We start from the raw sequence: 22,285 nt of genomic DNA on the forward strand, positions 1-22,285 counted from the left end.
CCTCAGCCTCCCGAGTAGCTGGGACTACAGGTGCCTGCCACCTCGCCCGGCTAAGTTTTTTTTGTATTTTTAGTAGAGACGGGGTTTCACTGTGTTACCCAGGATGGTCTCGATCTCCTGACCTCGTGATCCGCCCGTCTCGGCCTCCCAAAGTGCTGGGATTACAGGCTTGAGCCACCGCGCCCGGCCTTATTTTACCTTTATCAGTGGTAACCTGCATGTTTTGAACAGGAGCAGGTACAGAAGTTTGGTAACGGGGGGCCAGGGGAGGGAGAGCGTCCAGGTAAGTGGCTAATACCTGGCCTGAGAGGTGCCAGCAGAGTTGCTGGGCTTAATACCTAGGTGATGGGTTGATAGGTGCAGCAGACCACCATGGCACACGTTTACCTATGTAACAAACCTGCACATCCCACACATGTATCCTGGAACTTAAAAAAAAAATTAAATACAATTTTTAAAAAACAAGAAGTTCAGTAACATTGTCTTTTATAGGAGATAGAAATTTTTGTTTCCATTACTAGTATTGCAAAAGGGGTGTTTGGATTGAGAAAATTAAACTATCTTGTTATAAAATCCATTCTGTGATGTTTCTAAATTATTCGGTTAGAGAATTGGTCAGATGTGCTTGAGTCATTTCCTGTGTGAAATTGAATGCTCATACATAAGAGCAATTGGCTCTTTGGAAATTATAACTTCTTATGAAGTAATTCTCATATTTCGTTAGTTATGATTGAATCAGTCTGAGTCCAGTCTGAAGGGAGAAACCACATAGTAATATGAACAGATAAAGTTTGATATAAATAATTATGAACTATATCAGTATTGAAGTAACAGAGGATTACCTAATAAGAAGTAAAAATAATTATAAAGGACATAGAAATAGCAGATATATGAAGCAGCCACCACCGTTAGACCTAAGAGAGAGCATGCAAGGCTGAAATCAAGGCGTTACTGGAGAAGGCAGTTATGGGTGTGGGTCACTGAATGGTGGAGAAGTTGCTGTGGTGCCAATGGAACTTGCTGGAAATGTTCCCCCTAGGGTGCTAGGGAAAGCTGTTCATAAGAGGTGTCACTTGAGGCACTCCACACAAAACTGCCTGAGAGGTGCCAGCAGAGTTGCTGGCCACTGAACACTGCTGGCTGCAGTGCACTGTAAGACCTTGCTGCTGGAGAAAGCCACATAGACTACAGGAACTGGATGCTAGAGAAGCCACCCACACTGCAGGAGCTGGCTAAGCAAGCACACAAGAAGCAGGAAGCAAAACCCAACCCTTTTTCCTGCAATGTCTCTCCAGTCCCTCCCACTTGCAAAGCCTAATATCTTGCCAGGAGGCAAAGAAAAAATATTTAAAGGGCCCAGATGCATTTTCAGAGACGTGACAAAAAAGTTGAATTTGGAGATAAAAGTCAACAAATTGATAACTGGCACTGTTGTTTTCTGATATTGTAGGGACTAAAAATATTAATATGAATATTCACAGAAATTCCCCCTCCCCCATTCCCATTTCTAAGATATAAAAACCATTTGTGGTTCAGGCATCCATCAAGTCTGGGACACTGAACAGAGTGAGGCAAAGAAATAAACATAGTAAAACCATATTGATTTACATTATGAAGGAAGCAATCAGGGAGACTTTGGGAGAAGGGGCCAGGGAGATAAACAGCTACACATGATGATTTTAGGAACATAATTTTAAGGAGAAGTACACTAAGAAGTAGTGTTCATGCTATACTAAATGGTTCTTTGGGAAATACAGAGTTAAAATAATTTTTTAAAATATTGTATAATATATAATTTTTCTTTGGAACTTTTTCATTTGCATATCAGGAATAAACCTTTAAGTTGGTTTTATATTAATTTAGACACTGTTGTTGAGTTTCTTCTAAATACAACTCCCTGCTGAGAGAAACCACGAAGAGGCCCAGCTTCAATTGGGTTACACTGATCACAACATTTTAAAGCATTGCAGATCTACTTGAAGATGAGATTGGAAAGTGCTGAGCCTTATTTATTAATTCATAACTTTTAAATCCAAGTTAAAACCCAGATGGTAGATGGGGCTATGGGAAGAAGACCATTTTTGGAAAGTAACACTTATGTGTATATATTGATGATATGTATCTTTTTGTTATGTCCATAGAAGATCTGGACATTAAATCGTCCCCCGGCTACACTGAATAGCATATTTATAGCAACGATGTTTCATTACAGATACTACTTACTTTTTTGGGATGAGTCTTTTGAGCTAACCATTGATGAAAGGGAGAGGGCTCCAATCTTGTTTATATCCTACTTAAATGTTAAACATAGATCTAAAATTCACTATTAGTATGCTATACCGTTACCCTATCCACACAGTAGACTTGCCTAGTGTCATCTAACTGCTCTTTTTGCTTCTATTTTGTACTACTGCAACTTATGTAGACTGTTTTGGAGGTGTCAACAAATATCAGGTTTTTTCATCTATGTTTTTCATAGTAGTAGCTGAGGCTACTACAATTGCTGGTATTCTTCGGGCAACTCCTGCTCCTATATTCTATACATTAATTCCTATGAGGTGACAACAACTAAACATGCTCCATGAAATATCCAAATTTTCATTAGAGTCCCTCAAGGTTGATATTATTATAGTTCCCTATGGTCTCAGAGAGATTAAGTGGCTTGCCCAATCACAAAGCCAGTGAGGATCCAAACCCAAGTTTGTCTCACTCTGTGCTGTCCCTATAAAAAGGCTGTCCCTATAAAATATATAAAATCATCTATCTAGTAAGACTAAGTAGAAATGCACAAACTGAAGAATGCAGAAGAAATTTCAAATAAACTTCATAAGTCTTAGAAGGAAAAAACTAATTTTCTTATTTCTTTATTGTTATGACTCATATAATTGTTAGCCAGATTTTGGGAGTGAGCGTTTTATCACGCTCAGGAGGAGGGAGAGATACCTTCCATACATTTCTCTCCATTCCAGTTTAGAAAATGTGAACGTGCTAGATTCTGGGAAGTGACATTTGGGTTTTGTGTTTGAAGACCATAAAGGGTATCTGAAGAGTTGGCAAAGAACAACTTCTAACCACGTGCAGAGGCACTCATTTGAGAAAGGATAAGGGAGACCAGAAAAGACTATAGCAAGAGCATTTGGTAGAATGTATCAATAATACCCAATAAGCAATTTATTTTGGAGTTGGACAATGCTAATATTTTATCACTCTCTATTATTCTTCCCCATTGGCACATATGTGTGTTTGAGTCTCTTAAATCTTAAAAGCAACAATGATAAGAGAAACTCCAACCCTCTTTGGCTTTATGGTCAACTGAATTGAAAACACCAGAATTCTTTTCTCTAAGGCATACCACTCTGCTATAGGGACTATTAGACTGCAGAGAGGAATCTATAGCATTATGCACTTTCACAATTACTTGTGACATGCACTAATTAATCATCTTTTGGAAAATCGTATCTTATTTATGTTTGTGTTGCCATAATCAATGCCTTACATTCAAGATATTTACATAAACTCTAAGTTGCTGTATTTTAATTTCATGTGGTCTGAAATATTATGCTTTATATTTCTTATCAACCAGGTCTGTCAATAATCTGTTGGTTTGAAAATACTTGTTCTATAATTTCCTGGCACTTGTGGGCCTTTCAAAACTGCCCTAAGACACGTGACTCCAGACAGGGTACCTGTTCTGTGAGATCCTTACAATGCCTTGTAACATACATGAGCTACATTTCAATATGTATTATACTGAGCAGGTATTTAGCCTCGGTTGATATTACTACAAGTAATATCAAGGTCTTAATGAATGGACAAGGTCTTAAACTGAAAGCAGGAAGTGAGCCAGAAGCATGGAACTATGAGGATGCTATAGTTGTAAGGGTCCTTTGATATTATCTAATCCAATCTCTCATTTTCCAGGGGAGAGAATGCTGCGAACTAAGGTTGTTCAAAGTTACCCACCGGTTGAAGGTGGTCTTTTCTTTGGTTTTATTTTGTGAGGCAGAGTCTCCCTCTTTCGCCCAGGCTGGAGTGCGGTGGCACGATCTTGGCTCACCACCATCTCTGCCTCCTAGGTTCAAGCGATTCTCCTTCCTCAGCCTCCTGATTAGCTGAGTTTACAGGTGCCTGCTACCACTAATTTTTGTATTTTAGTAGAGATGGCTTTTCACCATGTTGGCCAGCTGATGTTGAACTCCCAACTTCAAGTGATCCATTGTCTCGGCCTCCCCAAGTGTTGGGATTCTAGGCGTGAGCCTCTGGGCCTGGCCGAAAGTCTTATGGAAACTAAAACTCAGGCATTCTCACAGGCTGATGTCTAACATATTCTGTAAGTGACCCTAAAATATCATGAGTATTGAACTGTTCAGTGACAATCAGCTGAAATGCTATAATAATCATCATTATTTTTTGAATGAAACATATGCACCATAGTTCAAGTTATCAGGTACCATCACATATTAAGTTTCACACTATTTGAAACATGTATTTTAAAACTTTGAAGTAGAAATAACACTTTTTTAATTGAAAAAAGTTACTGAAAAACATAGATGAAAAAACCTGATATTTGTTGACACCTCAAAAACAGTCTACATATGTTACAGTAGTACATTTAGCTATTTTATGCATTTGGTTTCTTGCATAGTTTCCAAAACATTCTAGAAGACAGCAATACTTTAAATGGAGTCAGCTGGAGTTTTAAAAAGTATTTTAAGAAAACTATCAATTATGTGTGTCTTCTTTTGTCCTCCTGTATACCCAAGAGATCTCATTGGTTAATATTGATCTCTGCTTAGGCATTATCAAGGAAAGATTCAAAACTACTGTAATATCAACTCAATTAATCCATCAAAGCTTCAGAAGAATGTTCTTTTCACACCCTCCAACATTTTGTTTCTCCTTAGTCACAGGAGGTAACTGTTCCCTTGGAGCAAGCCATCTGTGAGACTTGCTAAGTTTTGGTTAAAATGGTCAATTGTGGCTTCTGTCTGAATCATGCGGCTCTTCCTTGTCAAAAGAGGCTGATTTTCTACTGGGAGAATTGTCCGCAGTGTTCTGGGAGGGGCAGAGGCAGACATTTTTCTCTTTATTCTCTAATAACACTCAGCATCTACTCCCTGCTAACTCCAGTGTGAATCCTAGAGTGGGAGGTGAATGGCTGTCCAGGGACACGAGTAATCTTGTTGGCATTAATGGTCAGCCTGAATTTAGCCACTACTCTGTCGTTAGGTAGTTCTGCAGCATAGTGCTATGTTCGTGGAAGGTAAGATCTAGGAAGGAAGCCTTAAGCTACTTGATGCTGCTTCTTAACCGGTCTTTGATGGTATTTCATAGTTTTTAAAGTGCTTTCCTATGATATCATTTAGTTGCAAAGACTGGGCAAGTGATGTAGGAGGCAAAGCTCTAAGATGGTCTCCACGATTTCCACTGGCTGGGGTGACTCCCTGAATAATCCCCTTGCGGTGAGTGTAAGCAGAACCTACAGATATGATGAGACAGTCACTTCTATGTTTACAGTTAACCTATCTAAGACTCTATCTGAGCAGACTTGAAAGAGAGATTCTTCTTCTGACCCTGAAGAAGCAAATATCTGTGCTGGGAAAGAGCCTTGAGCATGCTGTGTGGTAGGGGCATTGCTGGAGCTGAGAGCGATCCCCAATGGACAGACAGCAAAACAGCCATCCTAGTCAGACAGCTGCAAGGAAACAAACTCTGCCAAAACTCTGAATGAACTTGGAAGTGGATTCTTTCCCCAGTGCCTCCAGATGAGAACACAGTCTGGCTGACACCTCAATTTCAATTTTGTGAGACCCTGAGCAGAGAACCCTGCCCTTCTGACCAACAGGATATGTGTTATAATTAATGAGTGTTGTTTTAAGCCACTACATTTGTGGCAACTGGTTATAAAGTAATACAAAATTAATAAAAAGCAAAACCACGGAATGTTATGACCATTTCATCAATAAGGAGACTGGTTCCGAAAGATGAACTGATTTTCCTAATTGTATTCTGAAAATTAGTGACAGACCTGAGACTGATACCTTGAATTTTCATTTGTACTTCAGCATTCTTTCCACAGGACTGTAATGCTCTACACTAATGAGAATTATTGGGAGATTTTCCTTACCCCTGCCCACCAACAAGATGGATCATGCATAATATATTGTGTTCTTAAAAAGTTCAATGCAGAGTAAAACAATCATTTTATTGATTCTTATGTCAGTTCTGTAGCATAATGAATACATTAATCATAATCTTATTAAATGTTTAACTGATAGTATTTTAAAAGAATCTTGAGTCAAGTGTTAATCCTCATCACTAAATAAACAGCATTCCGAATAGTCAAGATTGGGAAATGTGATAGGTAATTCAACCCACTTTTTGTATTGTTTCTTTGTTGAATTATTTTTGAAAACCACTACAAAATTCCTTATTTTGAGACAAGGCAAATCTAAGCCTTTGTGCACCATCATTGTTCCCCAAGCCTGAAAAACAAAAGAGAGAACAAGAGGAAAATTAAATGCACATGCAATTAAACATTCCTTTTGGCTAAAGTAAAATCAGGCCCACAGCAATTTACTCACCTGGCCACATTTGCAGATGATTTCACCGTTTGTTTGATAGTCAGCACACTTCTTTTGCAGGGCTTTATTTTCTCTTACAATGTAAAGTTCCCTGTAAGTATCAAAGGGAAAGAATCATCACAGAGAACTGACAAAATACCAATGTGTAGTTCATGGGTTTTTGGACCTGGAGCTCAACCACATGCCTGCAGTATACATGGCATTCCTTCCTTCCCTCCTGCTTGCCAGGCTTGTTATGGCAACTAAGGCAATGCTTCTCTTCTACACATACCTCTCAAGGGGCATGTTGCCTTTTGTAACTTCTTTCAAGTCTGTTGGTTATATTAACTTGACTTTAGTTGTTCAAAAATTTGAGAACAAATGATGAGCATACAAAAATACATGCCTTGGATCAAAATGGCTTTGGTTCTTACACTTCTCTTTTCCTGCACCAGTGCAGTTTATTTAAAACATAGACATTTAAAATAGGAATATAATTGAGAGGCTAAAGGAGAGGAAGTTGTAAAATAAATGATTCTCATTTGCACTATTTTGAAAGAACATTTACAATGCAACCTGCCTCACCCCTTGTGGAAAATTTTAAAGATAGGTCTTTCTGGACTCACTTGAATTCTGGGGTCATATTGACATGATGCATTTTCTCAATTACGTGGATATCTTCCCCAGAACAGGCTAGCACGCTGCAGTTTTTGCAAAGGAAAGTTATTAGTGATGGGTTATTCTTGTAATGCTTGGCAATACTTCTCTTGGTTTTCATTTTCTTTTCCATTATACTTTGCATCTGTAATTCCAAAATCTGGACAGAGAAAGGAATAGTTAGTGGTTTCAGGTTTGTTTTCTTTTCTCAGTTTCATAGAAGTAAGTCTCCTGAAATTTGGAGGTCTTAGTTGTGAAAATATACAGTTAGCTCATGGTCTAGGAAATGAAAATAATGAGGTAATAACCCTCCCCGCAAAGAACTTGGTACATAATAATCTCCTGTAACCATGAAAATATGCAATCTTTAGGTATTCAAAAAGTAGCCCATTCCATTTCAGAAAAGTTCTATTGTGAGAAAGTCCTTAGCAATATTCAACAAAAATTCTCTGTGTAGCCTACCCATTTGTTTTATTTATTTATTTATTTATTTATTTATTTATTTAGATGGAGTCTTGCTCTGCTGCCCAGGCTGGATTGTGGTGGTACTATCTTGGGTCACTGCAACCTCCATCTCCTGGGTTCAAGTGATTCTTCTGCCTTAGCCTCCCGAGTAGCTTGGATTCCAGGCACCTGCCACCATGCTCAGCTAATTTTTGTATTTTTAGTAGAGATGGAGTTTTGCCATGTTGCCCAGGCTGGTCTCAAACTCTTGATCTCAGTGATCCACCTGCCTCAGCCTCCCAAAGTGCTGGGATTACAGGCGTGAGCCACTGCACCGGCCTACCCATTTGCTTTAATTCTGTTCCATAAAATAGGTCTAAACTTCCTCCCACATGGAATCTCTTTACTAAACACTGTTATTACATTACCAACGTCTTCTCTAATCTATGCTAAGCACCTAAATTCCTTTAATCTTTTTTCAGCCTTTACAATTTTCAGACCCTTCACCATCTTAATCAGTCTACTGTTTACACATTTGTGGCAGAAACTGCTAGTTTTGCCCTCAGTGTCCATTTTCCCTAACAGAGTCATAATTTTATTCTGGGTGGAAATACGCTAGCTAAATGACTACATTTCCAAACCAGCAGTCAATGACATGTAAAAAGCTGTTGAGTGGAATTTTCAGAAAATCTTCTCAAAAAGTAGATAGCTGGCATGTGTACCTTTCGCTCTTTCCATTTTCTTCTTACTTCCTGCCTAGAATGAGGATGTGGCAGCTGAAATTCTAAAAGCCATCTTCGACCATGAGAATGAAAGCCCAATGCTATAATGGCATAAAAGAGAGAGAAAAGGCCTGGATTCCTCATAACATCATGGAGCCAATACTGCCTAGATTCCTTATGTGAGAGAATATGCCCATAAACATCTTTATTCTAGGCTCTGTGACTAGCAGCAGCACTTATTTTATAACAGAAATAATCTAGTTTATGTAACATATGAAAGTTGACATAGGGACTGACCAGTGTTTATACTAACACAACTTCATGGTAGAAAAATCTGGTTCTTGAATAATTTACCTCCAAACTGACCTCTCATAGATGAAATATTTATATTAAATTATGGAGGAAGTAATTGTTTTCTTTAAGACCGAGGGGAAATTTTCAGTAGAAGTAAGTCATCAGTGCAGATGAACGAAGCCCATCTCTTTGGCTCCTAACTCTACATTTTAGATCTCCCTTCAAGGCAGCCACATATAGCGTAGAAAAGAGAATAAAACCTTGCAAGCAAGCTCGGAGGCTATATAATAGGTTAATCAGAAAAGTACCAAGATGAATTTTCCATGTAAATTATAGAAAAATACATTGAAATATTTTTCCCTAAAAGTTAAAATAGGTTACTTTTATAAGACATTTACAGTTCAGTGAGCTGATAAGGTAATTATAGGATCACATACATGTGGGAATTAAGAAATGTGTATGAATGAGTCAGAAAAAAATAAAGCCAAGGTAAGTGTATGGATTTGTAATCAGGACATCAGAAGCTAAAAGACTAACTCTAAAATAGCAAAGGAATTTGAAGTAACTAGAGGGGCAAACAAACAAACAAAATAACTCATAATAAATATACACGAGGCAGAGCTACAATCAGCCTAAGTCCAAATAGAGTGTAATAATGTAGCAAAAATTGCAATCAATGCTAGAGAAAAACATTTATGATGATCAACTTGCTCCTATAAGTCTGATTTAATTTTAAGAAGCTCTGTTATGTATAAACTGTGTTTATGACATGGAAAAAATATTTCATCTTATCTGTCAATTCTCATTATTCATTAGTGGTTGCCTGAAGATTGTGTTGAGAAGGATGCTCAAATTAGAAGAAAGTAAACATCTTCCCAGTAGCAATGTTTTCTACAGGCTTTGAACAGGTTACTGGTGGCGTGTACCCCTCCTTCCCCATTGCCACTCCTACTTTCAGTTCATCTACCCGAAGTCGTTTTAGGAGGGCAGGTTTCTTGGTCAAAGGAGACCTAAAAATATAGTCCATTCTGGGGCCTCCAAAGGGACAGTGTCTTACTCTAAAGAATGTCTGGAAGAGTTTAACCCTTAAACTCCAGAGATTGTCCTAGTGTGGACCCCCAAACAACTACTCTTAAAATATCAGTCTTTGTAAACATCTACTTGATTAATTCTCTTAGGATATTAACTGGGAGGCAGTAACTTTCCAGTGGCATAATTTGGTGACAAAAGTTTGATTTGATACTCTAAAATGTTTGCTTTGCCTTGTATTTAAAGCAGTTTTAAAATAAAGGTTTGTGCAGAAACCTGGTCAGGAAACCTTGGAATTGGTAATAGCAATGCACACCAATTTGAAAGCATTCCTTTAGTGAAACTCTATTTAAGGTAGAGCCAATTCCAATGTTAAGAAACTAACATTCACACCCATATGCAAGGGTGTGAATTTTCTTCTAAATGGATTGTTTGCTATTATAGTAGTTACAGTCTTTAATTCAGTGGTATGGGGGATTTCCTGAAATACTATAGAAATACATTCTTTCTTCACTGCATTCCTTTGCACAACTCAAATAACTGTGCGTTAGTAAATTGAGATGTAGCTATATGACATATTCTGTATTTTCTTTTCATTCAGATGCAGCTTCAGTGTCACTCCTTCTAAGAGACCTTCCTCAACCACCCAGTTGAAAGTATCCATCTAGTCTATGCAGCCATAAAAAAGGATGAATTCATGTCCTTTGTAGGGAAATGGATGAAAATGAAAACCATCATTCTGAGCAAACTATCGCAAGGACAGAAAACCAAACACTGCATGTTCTCACTCATAGGTGGGAATTGAACAATGAGAACACTTGGACACAGGGTGGGGAACATCACACACCAGGGCCTGTCGTGGGGTCGGGGGAGAGGGGAGGGATAGCATTAGGAGATATACCTAATGTAAATGACGAGTTAATGGGTGCAGCACACCAACATGGCACATGTATACATATGTAACAAACCTGCACGTTGTGCACATGTACCCTAGAACATAAAACATAATAAATAAAAAAAAAGAATTTCAAAAACTACAAAAAAGAGAGAAAGTATCCATCTAGTCAGTTGTTTCATATCATCCTATTCTAATTCTCTTTACTTATCTTGATATGTTATATTTCTTGTTTTTTAATGTTTGTTTACTGTTTCTGTCCTCCAAATCTCACCAGGCTCATACTAGAAATATAAACTTCATGCAACAGGAGTCTTATGTGTTTTGTTTGCCTCTGTTGGCTATTCCTATAATGTTACCTGGCACACAGTAAGCATTTCATCTACATTTCTGAAATTAAAAAATGGTGCCTTTACAAACAAATTGGGTCAAACCAAAATTACCATGTTGGATTGAATCAGTGAGTTGCAGCAGTCTTTCTGGAACAAGGCAGCGTAAATTTATATTATCAACATTTATGGTTGGTTTCACTGGGAGGAGCAACGGCTCCCCGATAATTTCCTGCCCACTATGGATCTCGATTCTCTGCAATGTGAATCCGGATTAAGCACAGTTCACTAAACAGAAACTTATAATTCAGCACAATTTTTTTCTGGAGAATGAGCCACAGAGATATCAATGGCAACCACATGTGGCCCTTTTTAAATGAAAATCAAATTCAGAGGTAGCCAACAATACCTTATGAGCATACTCCTCTGGTTTCATATTTTGAACACAGTGTATAGCTTTATACATCATCTTCTCTCGGAAATCATTAACTGTCTCACGTTCGATAACTCCTGAACCGCTGTGAGCAACCAGGACATAGGTGCTCTCATCAGCTCTGGCTCGACCACGGGCCTGAAAACACAAATAAATCAAGTAAATGAAAGGGTACGCTGTGATACAAATCTTCCTGGTTTTTTCTGGGAATGATATTCATTGCTCAGAATGAAATGATATTGGGTTGTTCAGCATGCCAGTCTTTAAATGGGTAAAGTTAGTTATTAATCCATCCTTGTAAGTCAGCTCTTTGAAACTTAAAATAAGCTTTAATACAGAAACAGTGTTCTACAGTGATGATGATTAGGCCTCAATGACATAATATCATCCTGTCCAGCCTTTTTGCTCTCAGAAATTCTCTCTCAAACTATGAGAACCATGATCAATGACGTGGACTGAGGAGTCGTCTTTCTTGGTAGGAAGCTGGGAGGAATGAATGGAGAGAAGGGTCATCTCTGACCTTGACACCAGGGCTGGTAAGAAGGCAGGTCAGTTTCTGGCATCCTACGTTACATTCTTAGCACATTTTCCCATGGGAATATATTTAACATGGTGATAACTTTCTTGATATTCAGCTATATTTTGACTAATAGAAACTTCTGTGGCCTGGCCCAGGAGCCTATCAACTATAAAATTATTCTCAAGGAAAAATGTATTCTAAGTTTTATTACTAAGTTTATCACTGACTTACAAATAAACTCCTGAAATAAAATTATTTGCTAATTTGATGGCAGTCTGGTTATCTTAGTCTTCTATGACTTGCCTTTTATTCAAGGATGCAATTTAAATTATTTTGAAAACCCTTCAGTTAATTTTATAGGAAGAATAGTATATTAATCAGCATAAACCTATGCCTACTCAACAGAAGGTTACAATAATTCCATTAACACAGGTGGGTAAGAGATAATGTGAAATCTGAATGAAAACAGAACACCTCACTCTTTTATTTATTTTTGCATTTATAAGTCTGCCCCCAACCAACATTTTATCATGAAAACTTCTAAACATACAGAAAATTGGAAAGGATAAGGGAGTAAAATGCAGAAACAGCAGGGCTCCCTCAGGTTTGGGCATGTTACTTCATCAGACAATTGTGGGACACCGTACTTTAGATTCCCGGTCCAGCTGGGGGCTCACAGACATCCTAGGAATGAGGAGGCTGCTTTTGACTCTTACAAATGGGGCTGGTGTCATGGTCCTGGAAAGCCTTAGGGTACAGAAATAGCCAAAGAGGAGTTGTTGTTTAAACATACAACAGGTATCTGGTTATCATATGAATTGACAGCAATATGAAAGGCAACAGTGCACAGCATTTAAAAAATGCTCTTTTAACAGGAAAAGGGCTTTGTTTTAAAAACTAAAAAGATGTTTTGTGCTGTTTAACTAAAAGAAAGCAATTAAAATAGGAACACACAAATAAAAATTAACATAGTAAGTAAAGGTATTTGAATGTACCTGGACCATGGCTATTTCATTGGTGACAAGACCATAACGGATAACAATGTTACATTCTTTAATATCCAGACCTTCTTCTGCCACTGTGGTAGCGATAAGCAGATTTATTTTTCCAGTGCGAAATTTACTAATGACTTCTTTTTGTTCATTCTGTAGAAACATTTTAATAAATTAAATTTTGTGATGCTAAACACATTAAAATCTTCTAATTAGAGGAAGAAATAATAAATTGCAACTGGTCAGTGTAAATCAAAGGATTAGATCATACATGGATTTGTTGCCATCTGTTTTTGGCATTGAACAAAGACATAATGGTGAGACAACATTTGATTTCCAATCTGGGATTACCACACAATAACAAAAATATTTCCATCATCCAGTCTGGAGGTGGGAAGACCATATTTTATGCCAAGGAAATAAACTGATGGGTGACTCCAGAGGAAGAAAGGAGGAGCTGTCGGTTGAGAAGAGGATATGACAATCAGAAACTAAAATGGGCTTTTCCCCCACTACATTAACTTCAGAATCTTTAATATTTGAGGATAAGATGCAGAGATGCTTTGATATATTGTTTTCAGTCACAGAGAAAATGCACATTGTATATGCATTTGGTCACTTTAAGAACCATTTGAGTGAGAAGCTATGGAATATTCCTAAAAGGACACAAGAGAAACTGAAAACATTGGCTGCATCTGGGGAGGGGAGCTGGAAGACTAGAAGTCAGTGGTATGCCTTGTGCTTTATTAATTTTGAATGAGGTAAATATATTCTTGATTCAAAGGGATAATATAAATAAAAATAAAAGAAGAGGTTATACAACTGTAATTAAAACTATTTTCAAATGAAAAATCTCTGAATTTTGAAAGTCAATATAAATAAATTAAAATATGCCCTCTTACCCTTACATGGGAGAAATGAGTGAGCACAAACCTAGCTTGATATGGACAATGTGGTTTTATTTTCATAACCACTCTCATCAAAGCTGTTGGTCCAGTGGGCATTTGGTGCACATCCACACTGTGTTTTGTCCCCATACATTAAACAAAAATAAAGCTGCCAGACCAAAACTATGTTCTTCCATCCCCTTCCCTTTCTTCTCAGAGGAGCGTGAGTCCTTATTTGACTCCTAACTGTTGGAGAACCCTGTAGAAAGGCCTCTTTTGAGTCTTCTCTGAAAATTTCTCCCTCCTGCCCTGACATCTCCCGATAAAAACTTACATGTCCTTGGGTTTTAGTAGAAGATGCCTGTGTCTTAATTTGAAGGAGTAACTTTAATAACAAAAATTCCAGACAGTGTCAGATCTTCAAGTCACATCACGTAGATGCCTAACACCATTGCTAAGGAGTTTATCCACCCCAGTTTACAAGGTGAGGATGCAAGGAGTAGGGAAGAAGGGAATATGTTCTGAATTTTGGCATACAGCCCCTAGGTTTGAAATGAATAAGGAGCAGAAAGTAGCTTGAACTAGGCTTTTCATTTGCACTCTACCTCTTTTTAAAGAGAAGCTTAGCCGTCTTACAATGAAAGTCATAATGCTAAAGCTAATATAAAAGAAATTTAAAAACAGGACTCATAAGAATCAACACAGACGCTGTGAGACTGAACTTGAATTTTGCCTGCTAGCTTTCTGGAAGCTAAGGCAAAAAGAAAAACATATTAAGCAAACTACATCTCATCAAAAAGAAGGAAGCAAACTTGTTACCCAAGGAAAACAGTACTTTCTCTGGCATTAATTTTATTGGCAGCGCTCACAAGAGTGCACGTAGAGGGTATATAAAGAGTTATAGTGAACCATTTCAAGAATTTTTTCCCCAGCAAACACTGAAACAGAATTAATTTGCTCCATTGGCTTGAATAGTGATAACTGTAATAGAAAGGAAATATCCATTTGTCCAGAAAGACTCAGGGTCAATATGACCTTATCCCTCAGAAGAATATTTTACTCTAACAAGACATCATTGCTTTATGCATGCTTGTTATGTCTACAAGTGCCTTTTTTTCGTACCCAAGTGTTTTTTACTATGCTCTCAGTAAGCAGCATGTAAACAAAATAAAACAAAACACCTTAAAAAGGAACAGAAAACCTACTTATCAGAATCCCAAATCTCTAATGTATCAAATTCTTTAATTTTTCCAAGTTTCCCTATAGGTCTCATTCTATGTAAACATATTTTGCATAGTTCTAGTTATAATGCACACATTTTTGTGGGAGTTTGAATTTTCCACTTGATACTATATTGCAATCATTTCTGAACTTTGTTATTAAGTTTACCTGTCACTCATTTTTGCAAGGGAAACTTAGAAAGTTCTTCCAATTACTATGTGGGAAAAATGACTCCTAAAACAACAGGTAACCTCTCAAAAACCACAGATTTGGTTGCTATTAGACTTAGATTTTATTTCAAGAACACATGTTTTATCCTGTAAATGTATTTGTGGATAGTGAGAGGATTGGTAGGAAAAGACTAAAAACAATTTGAGAAGAGTAATAACAGCATAAGAAAAGAAGTTCAGGCTGAGCGCAGTGGCTTATGCCTATAATCCCAATACGTTGGAATGCAGAGGCAGAAGGATGGCTTGAGCCCAGGAGTTTAAGACAAGCCAGGGCAAGATAGTGGGACCCCTTTTTTACAAAAAAGATAAAAAAATTGGTTGGGTGTGGTGGTGCACACCTAGAGTCCCAGCTGTTTGGGAGGCTGGGGCTGGAGGATTGTTTGAGCCTAGGAGGTCAAGGGTGCAGTGAGTCTTGATTATGCCACTGCTCCTCAGCCTGAGTGACAGAGGGAGACCTCGTCTGAAAGAAAAGAAGAAGAGGAGAAGAGAAGAGGATAAGAGAAGAGAAGAGAAGAGAAGAGAAGAAGAAAAGAAGAGAAAGAAAAGAAAAGAAGTCCAAAAGGATATTTATACCTGTGTCATGGGTTTGAACTCACTGCTGTGTCCAGCTCCTATCAGATGGTGGGCTTTGACTCCTACTTCAGCAAATTTTTCATTTTCAGTAATCCACTGGGAAAGTGCATATGCACTCTGCCGTGTTTTTGTAAAGATTATTCCTCGTGCTGATTCCTCAGTCCTAGTATATTGCTCCATTATGGTATTTCTTAATTTGGTCAGCTTTTCATTTTCATATTCTGGGTTTTCAGCCAGTTTTTTCAACATTTTATTGTTTTCTTGAAGAAATAATTACAGTTGATATGTTAACAAGCTTTATTTAGCCATTCCACAAGGTATAGATATATCAAACATTTTGTACACCAAAAAATATTCAGTTTTGTTGATTAAAAATTAATTAATTTTAAAACTACTTGAAAGAAAAGTTTAGTAAAGCATACAACAAATTATACTAGAAGGTTTCATGAATTGTGGCTCATCTCCAATCTTGCACTATATCTAATAATTAGGATGGTTTAATAAATAAATTCATTACAATTGTTTTGACAATAAAACTGAATGACCAAATGACTGACTGTGATCATATAACTGGTAGTTAATCTGGTCATATAATTAGAAATAGTTCCAATCTGAGTGGGATTTCTTCTTTCAAAACATATTTCTCTTTTTGGAGAGCTTATGAGAAGCAGTAACTTCATGTTGAAAAGGTAAATGAATGAGACCAGTATATGCTACTTTGAATCTTACCAAAAAATAAAGTCATGAGAAATCTATCTGTTTCATCCAGTTTCAAAGGTTTCTTTAAATCATCCTCATCTTCATCACCATCACAATACTCATCATCACCACCCTCATCACTATCATCTTCTATGACTGCAAACTTCTTATCTTTCTCTTCATTATAGAAAGTTTCAAGATGATTATATGCATCTATCATTCGAATTGTGTCATTAATTTGTAAGGCCTCATTGTACTTCCTCAAATGTTCTGCACAAACACGGTCTTTGCGATTTCCTTCTTTTGCAGCTGTGAAAAAATATATTATGTAAGTGAAATAATAAGCATATAAACCCCCTAAAATTGTGCCATGGACTTAAATATATTTATGTTACTAACTCCAAAACTGGCTTGGTTTTAAAATGGGCAAGTTAAGGCTCAAAATGTGTCCTGAGCTCTGAAACAGGGCAAGTTTTCCAACTCCTAGACTTGCTGCTTGAGTTCTGCCTGAGCAAAAACATGTAGCTGATGCACAGAGGAATAGCATGAAAATATATTAGTTGAGTTTGCCTTTGGAGACAGAGCTATTAATATTTATCTCAATACTTTAAATATACAATAAATATAAGACTGGAGACAAAGAGAAAATTGGATAGTATTGGAATCTCTTTTCTTAGAAAAGGAATTAGAACATGTTTATTATACTTGTCCTACACAGAACACAGAAATTCTATTTGGAACTACTTTTGCTTTTAATTTCTTGGGGGAATCTGTGATATAGTCATCTGAAATCTTGGCATAAACATGGGATAAACTAAGTGTTAGGTCCAAACCTAAATTACCTTTTTTTTCCATTTGAATGGCCCATTGTTCATAGGGTTGAGTTCCAAAATCTGACATTGGACTCATTTGACAATAAGTTTGAATCCTTGTCATTATTTCTAGAAGTTTCTCTTTAAATGGATCCTAAAAATAAAGTACACACTTATTCTTACGTATTCTTATTGTTAAAAGAATAACATTACTTTTGTTAAAATAATTTCTAGGTTATAAGAAATCTGATTTGGAATCTTTGTTTAGACAAAGTAACAGGTTAGTGTCCCATCACTTGTCTGTACATTTATTTTTGTCAGCTTCTCTTTTAAGTCTGCCATCAAGCCACACCCACACCAACACCCTGTTACCTCTGCCATAATCTCCAACTTAAAAAGTTAATGAAAGTAAAGTTAATGAATGATATAAACCTTGTATGTTAAAGGTAACTTAGAAAACACATATTGCATTAATGCCACAATTATTTAGAAAGCTTACAATGTAATTTAAGAAACATTCCCCTTTTGTAAAACTGGTTTCAGTATTATTTCGACCAAAATAAAAAGTTGAAGTACAGTCTGAATAAAAGCCAGAAATAAAGGAGTGCATGTTATATGATTCCATTTATATAAAGTTCAGAATCAGTGAAAACTCATTTTTGTTTGAGAAGTCAAGATAGTAGTGATTCCTGGGGCATGGTGACTGGAAGGGGGAACCAGGAGCTTTTGGGGTACTGGCAATGTGCCATCTCTTGATGTGGATTTTGTTTACATATGTGTATTCAGTTTACAAAAGTTCAGCGATCAGTACACATATGAATTTGTACTTTTCTGTATGTATGTTATGCTTCAAAGTATATAAAAAATTAAAGTAAGTTTAAAAAATGGCAAATTCTTTTAAAAATGTACCTGAGAAATGTAGTTTTGAAAATCTTAATGAGTAGAACTATGCATTTAAAATTATCAAGTAAAACCAAATAAGTAACAAAAAAGGGAAAGTGAATAAAATATATTCAACTGTAATAGTACAGCTGGAGTAGATAGCAGTCTTTTTCAGAATTAAAAAAAAAGAGATATACGGAGGCTAGTTACTAACATTGGTTTAGTGCCTACTATATTTCAATCTTTGTTTTATCTACTATTCATATATCATATCATTTGATCCCAACATTCTTATTTTCAATGATATTATCAAGTACATATGGCCAGAATTTGTAACACTTTCTAAATTTTACAAAACAAAGTATTGACATAATTTACTGGCCATAATGTCCAAATTGACTCTCAGTTTATTTTTATAATTCCTGAAAAATTCATCAGAAAGGCATCATTACAGTAAATATTTCACTTGTTTACCACTGCACTGTTTTCCTAAGAAAGTAAATATGCAAGTATGCAAATTAGGTAGGATTCCCATTATCATTGCCAAATGTAATTTGATAGCAACAAAATGGCTCTGTGGCATATCAGAAAATCAATCCTGGAATTCACCAAGAAAATTAAAAAGGCTAAAACGAACTGTCATAACCCCTCCAGCTTAGTTATACATTCCCCTGGTCATTGCCCCCCACTGTCCCTCATAACTCATATGTAGCAAACAATGAATGAGCTATTCCTCATGTAAACTAGAAAACTAAAAGAGGACTAGAGGGGAGAATTCTATGTAGTGCTTCACTGCCTAACATCAATTAAAAAAAAAAAAACCTGAAACTTGTTTGCTTAAATTTTTAAACAATATTGTTCAGATGGTCAGTATAAAATAGTCTTTGCCATCTTTCAACTGAATGTGGTATTGCCAATCAAATAGATATAAAACGTTAAGCACATACTTCTCTGGTGTCATCTGCAATTGCAAACTTCTTGCATGGCTCCTGTATTTGGTTTTTCAGTTGATCAAGGTTTTCTTTAACAGTTTTAATAGTAAATGCATCAAGATTGGCACATAGCTGGAAAAGAGACATTTTTAAATATTTATGCAATTATTTTTCCCGTTCACTTTATTCAGTGTAGAATTATTTTTCATGTAAAAAATATGTAGCATTAAATTGTAGTATAAATATGTAGTATAAAATTTCATGCAAGTAATATGTAGCATTGCTTGCTAAATATAGCATTTTAACATTGTTTTATTATGGATCTCACTAACCAACCATCAGTAACATTTGTCCTAATATAGGAAATAGGAGCTTCTAAATCAAGTTGATGGATAATCCCAGAGAAAAAGGTGTATTGATATTCAGTTCTTAAATTCCATTTTCCAGGTGGAAAACTGACATGGAAAGAGTATAACAATTTACCATCATTGACAGAGAATGATTTTGAGATAACCATGTTACATGAGGCATGTCAAAAGTCATCTTGACATCCATGAATCATACTACCACCTTCTTCTACACATAAAGCAGGCGATGCAAAGCTGGGAGCATCCTTAGCCATGTTCCTGGATTATTAGACTGGAATTAGTCCTTAATCCCAGTAATAAATTATATTTTGGAGTCTATAATTGCATCTCTGAATGTTGTGTCTACTCTACATAATTTGTATTGAATTCAACTTGAAGTAAGGGACTTAAAATTCAAATGCAATTGCCTTGGTACCAAAATACTTCTTGGGCTACTATGATTTATGTAACACTCAAGCTTAACAGTAGCACTGTACGCGGTGTTACCATTTTGGGGCCGCTGACAAGCTCATCTTTAAAGATCTTCATATCCCTATTTCCCTTTGATTTGAATTACCTCGGTTCCTAGAATCACATAAGAAACACAGAAAACATGTAGTTTTGAAACTCTTGGAGCAAGACTTTATCATGTGTGACAACGAGAAACTTTCACAGTTTATGCATATTTCTATATCAAGTAGATCATTAAGTTTAACTATAAGAGTAGATGCAAAGAAGGCATTCTATTTGTCTCAACTTTGCATTAATTATATCACTCTCCATCATTTTTATGATATTGTTTTGTGTTATTGATATTTATTAAGGCATATTCGTATTTTATAGAAGACTGAGTATATTTATTGTACTAAAGCAAACAGATTTCACTTAACTGATGATCACAACACTTGAACTCAACCTTATTGAACAAGACCAAGAAGTCCTGGCGTTTGTTTTAGCTTTGCTTTCATTGGTTATACATAAAATTATGACTTACTTTTAAAATGTGTTCTTCGGCTTTAGCTTGCTTTGTGGCCCCTCCAACACCAGGTGAAGCTGTTAGTCCCAGCATCTGAGGAAGAGGAATCACTGGCTTGTTTTCTTTCTTGAGTCTATTGTTTTTCAACTTCTGCATCAAATAACGCCTCATGATGTTATTATACACTGCTTCTTTGTTGGTGTGATGACATTCATCAATGATAATGAGGGAAAAGTCTTCAAAGAAAATTCAAAGAGTTCATTTCTCCATACCAGCACACTACAGTGAGAAAATAACTTTAGACCAGTAATTGAGCTGCCTTGGGGATGCCTTCTCTTGGGCACGACACAAGAGCAATCCACTTCCAGTTTTCAGGAGGGAGATCCAACTACACTAGCACCTGTACACATACAAGTTCATATATACTAATCATGAAACTCCCTGTTAGGCATTCTCCTTCTTTAATAGATAAGATTCAGAAAGTTTGCAGAGCTAAAAAGCACTAGATGTGGAATTCACATCCTGGCTTATTATAAAACAAATCTCAGGATTATACTTTTGTTCTTTAATAAAATATTTAATTTTAGGTTAGTGAATTTTATTTTTATTACATCAAGTGAAAACCACACTATTTAAAGAGGGAAAATTTTGCCTTGTTTTAACATTGCATTTAGTTACTATAAATTATTTTTACTTTTTTCCCATTCTTTATCTTACGTTCTCATCCTATACCCCACAAAACACAAGATTTGTATTTTTATTCTAGGTTTCCGGGAAGCAGATCTAACAACATTCACTAGCAAAAAAAGGAACTTGTCAGAATAAATGGAAAATCCAGCAAGTGCTTGCCTTAATAATGGTATTCTTATGCAGAATAAAGTGGTCTAATTAAAAACTTACTTTTTTTGTTTCCTCCAGGAAGTAGAAGGATTTTAATAAAACCATAAGCAATAAAAAACAATTTAAACCAAAGTTAATTTTTATAAACATTTAAAAAATTAACAAATATAGACTTGTTATCATTAATATTACTATTAATTTTTTTAAAAAAATAAACACTTAAACTGACCTGACAATTGAACACCAGCATCTTCTCCATTTTCCAAGTTTAAGAGGGAATTTTCAAGGATTTGAGCTGTACTGATAATAATATCACACGACTTGACAACTTCTGGAAATGATATTTTCAGTTGGGTATCACCACTTAATCCAATAACACGATACCATTTCTTCAAAAATGGTTTGAACTCCTTGCGGAAGAGCTGTTCAACTAACAGTACCTTAAAAAAAAGTGCGAAGATTTTTTTAAAAGAGAGAAAGTTAGTCAAAGCCAAAGGAGTGTTGATCAGAGGCCTGTTTGGCGTCCAGCAATAAAAGAGGTATTTACATCACCGGTGAATCAGGCATAACAACTTTCTCATCATTCCTTTCATTCATCTGTCAATAAGTATTTATTATACCCTTGTTAGGTATAGGCATTTATGTCTGGGACATAAAGATGTTTAAGATATGGTTGACAACTTTGAGGAACTCTGTCTAGCTGAGCATACAGACCAAGACTAGACAAAGCAAGACAAATTATTACAACACGAGGTAATAATGCACCCCTAGAAACACACACAAAGTGACAGTTAAGAGAAGAAGCAACTGACCACTCAAAAAAGGGGAATTTGAAGGAATTTGAATCTAGTAAGCCATGATTCAAGTAAGTGAAAAGATAAACTGAAGCTAAGGTTGAATAAGAAATACATTTTTAAATTTGTAGAGCAGGGCCAGGTTATAAAGGGCTGCAAACATCAAGCAGAGTATTTTACATGTAGTATAGCAGTTTACAGGATCCCTACAAGT

At 36.3% G+C, this 22,285-nt stretch overlaps 1 protein-coding gene across 1 annotated transcript in view; it reads right to left on the bottom strand.

Moving 5' to 3' along the window:
• Nucleotides 1–6,305: 6,305 nt before the first annotated feature.
• The window catches only part of IFIH1 (interferon induced with helicase C domain 1), a 51,163-nt gene continuing 35,183 nt past the window's right edge, over nt 6,306–22,285 (bottom strand). The window contains 11 exon segments of the mRNA NM_001047123.2: nt 6,306–6,485; nt 6,585–6,675; nt 7,190–7,380; nt 11,343–11,504; nt 12,882–13,031; nt 15,790–16,049; nt 16,519–16,797; nt 17,331–17,454; nt 19,130–19,246; nt 20,456–20,673; nt 21,507–21,717. Of these exon segments, the coding sequence (NP_001040588.1) occupies nt 6,306–6,485; nt 6,585–6,675; nt 7,190–7,380; nt 11,343–11,504; nt 12,882–13,031; nt 15,790–16,049; nt 16,519–16,797; nt 17,331–17,454; nt 19,130–19,246; nt 20,456–20,673; nt 21,507–21,717 (1,983 nt within the window).

This window comes from Macaca mulatta, chromosome 12 (genome assembly GCF_049350105.2).
Source record: "Macaca mulatta isolate MMU2019108-1 chromosome 12, T2T-MMU8v2.0, whole genome shotgun sequence".
NCBI lineage: Eukaryota > Metazoa > Chordata > Mammalia > Primates > Cercopithecidae > Macaca > Macaca mulatta.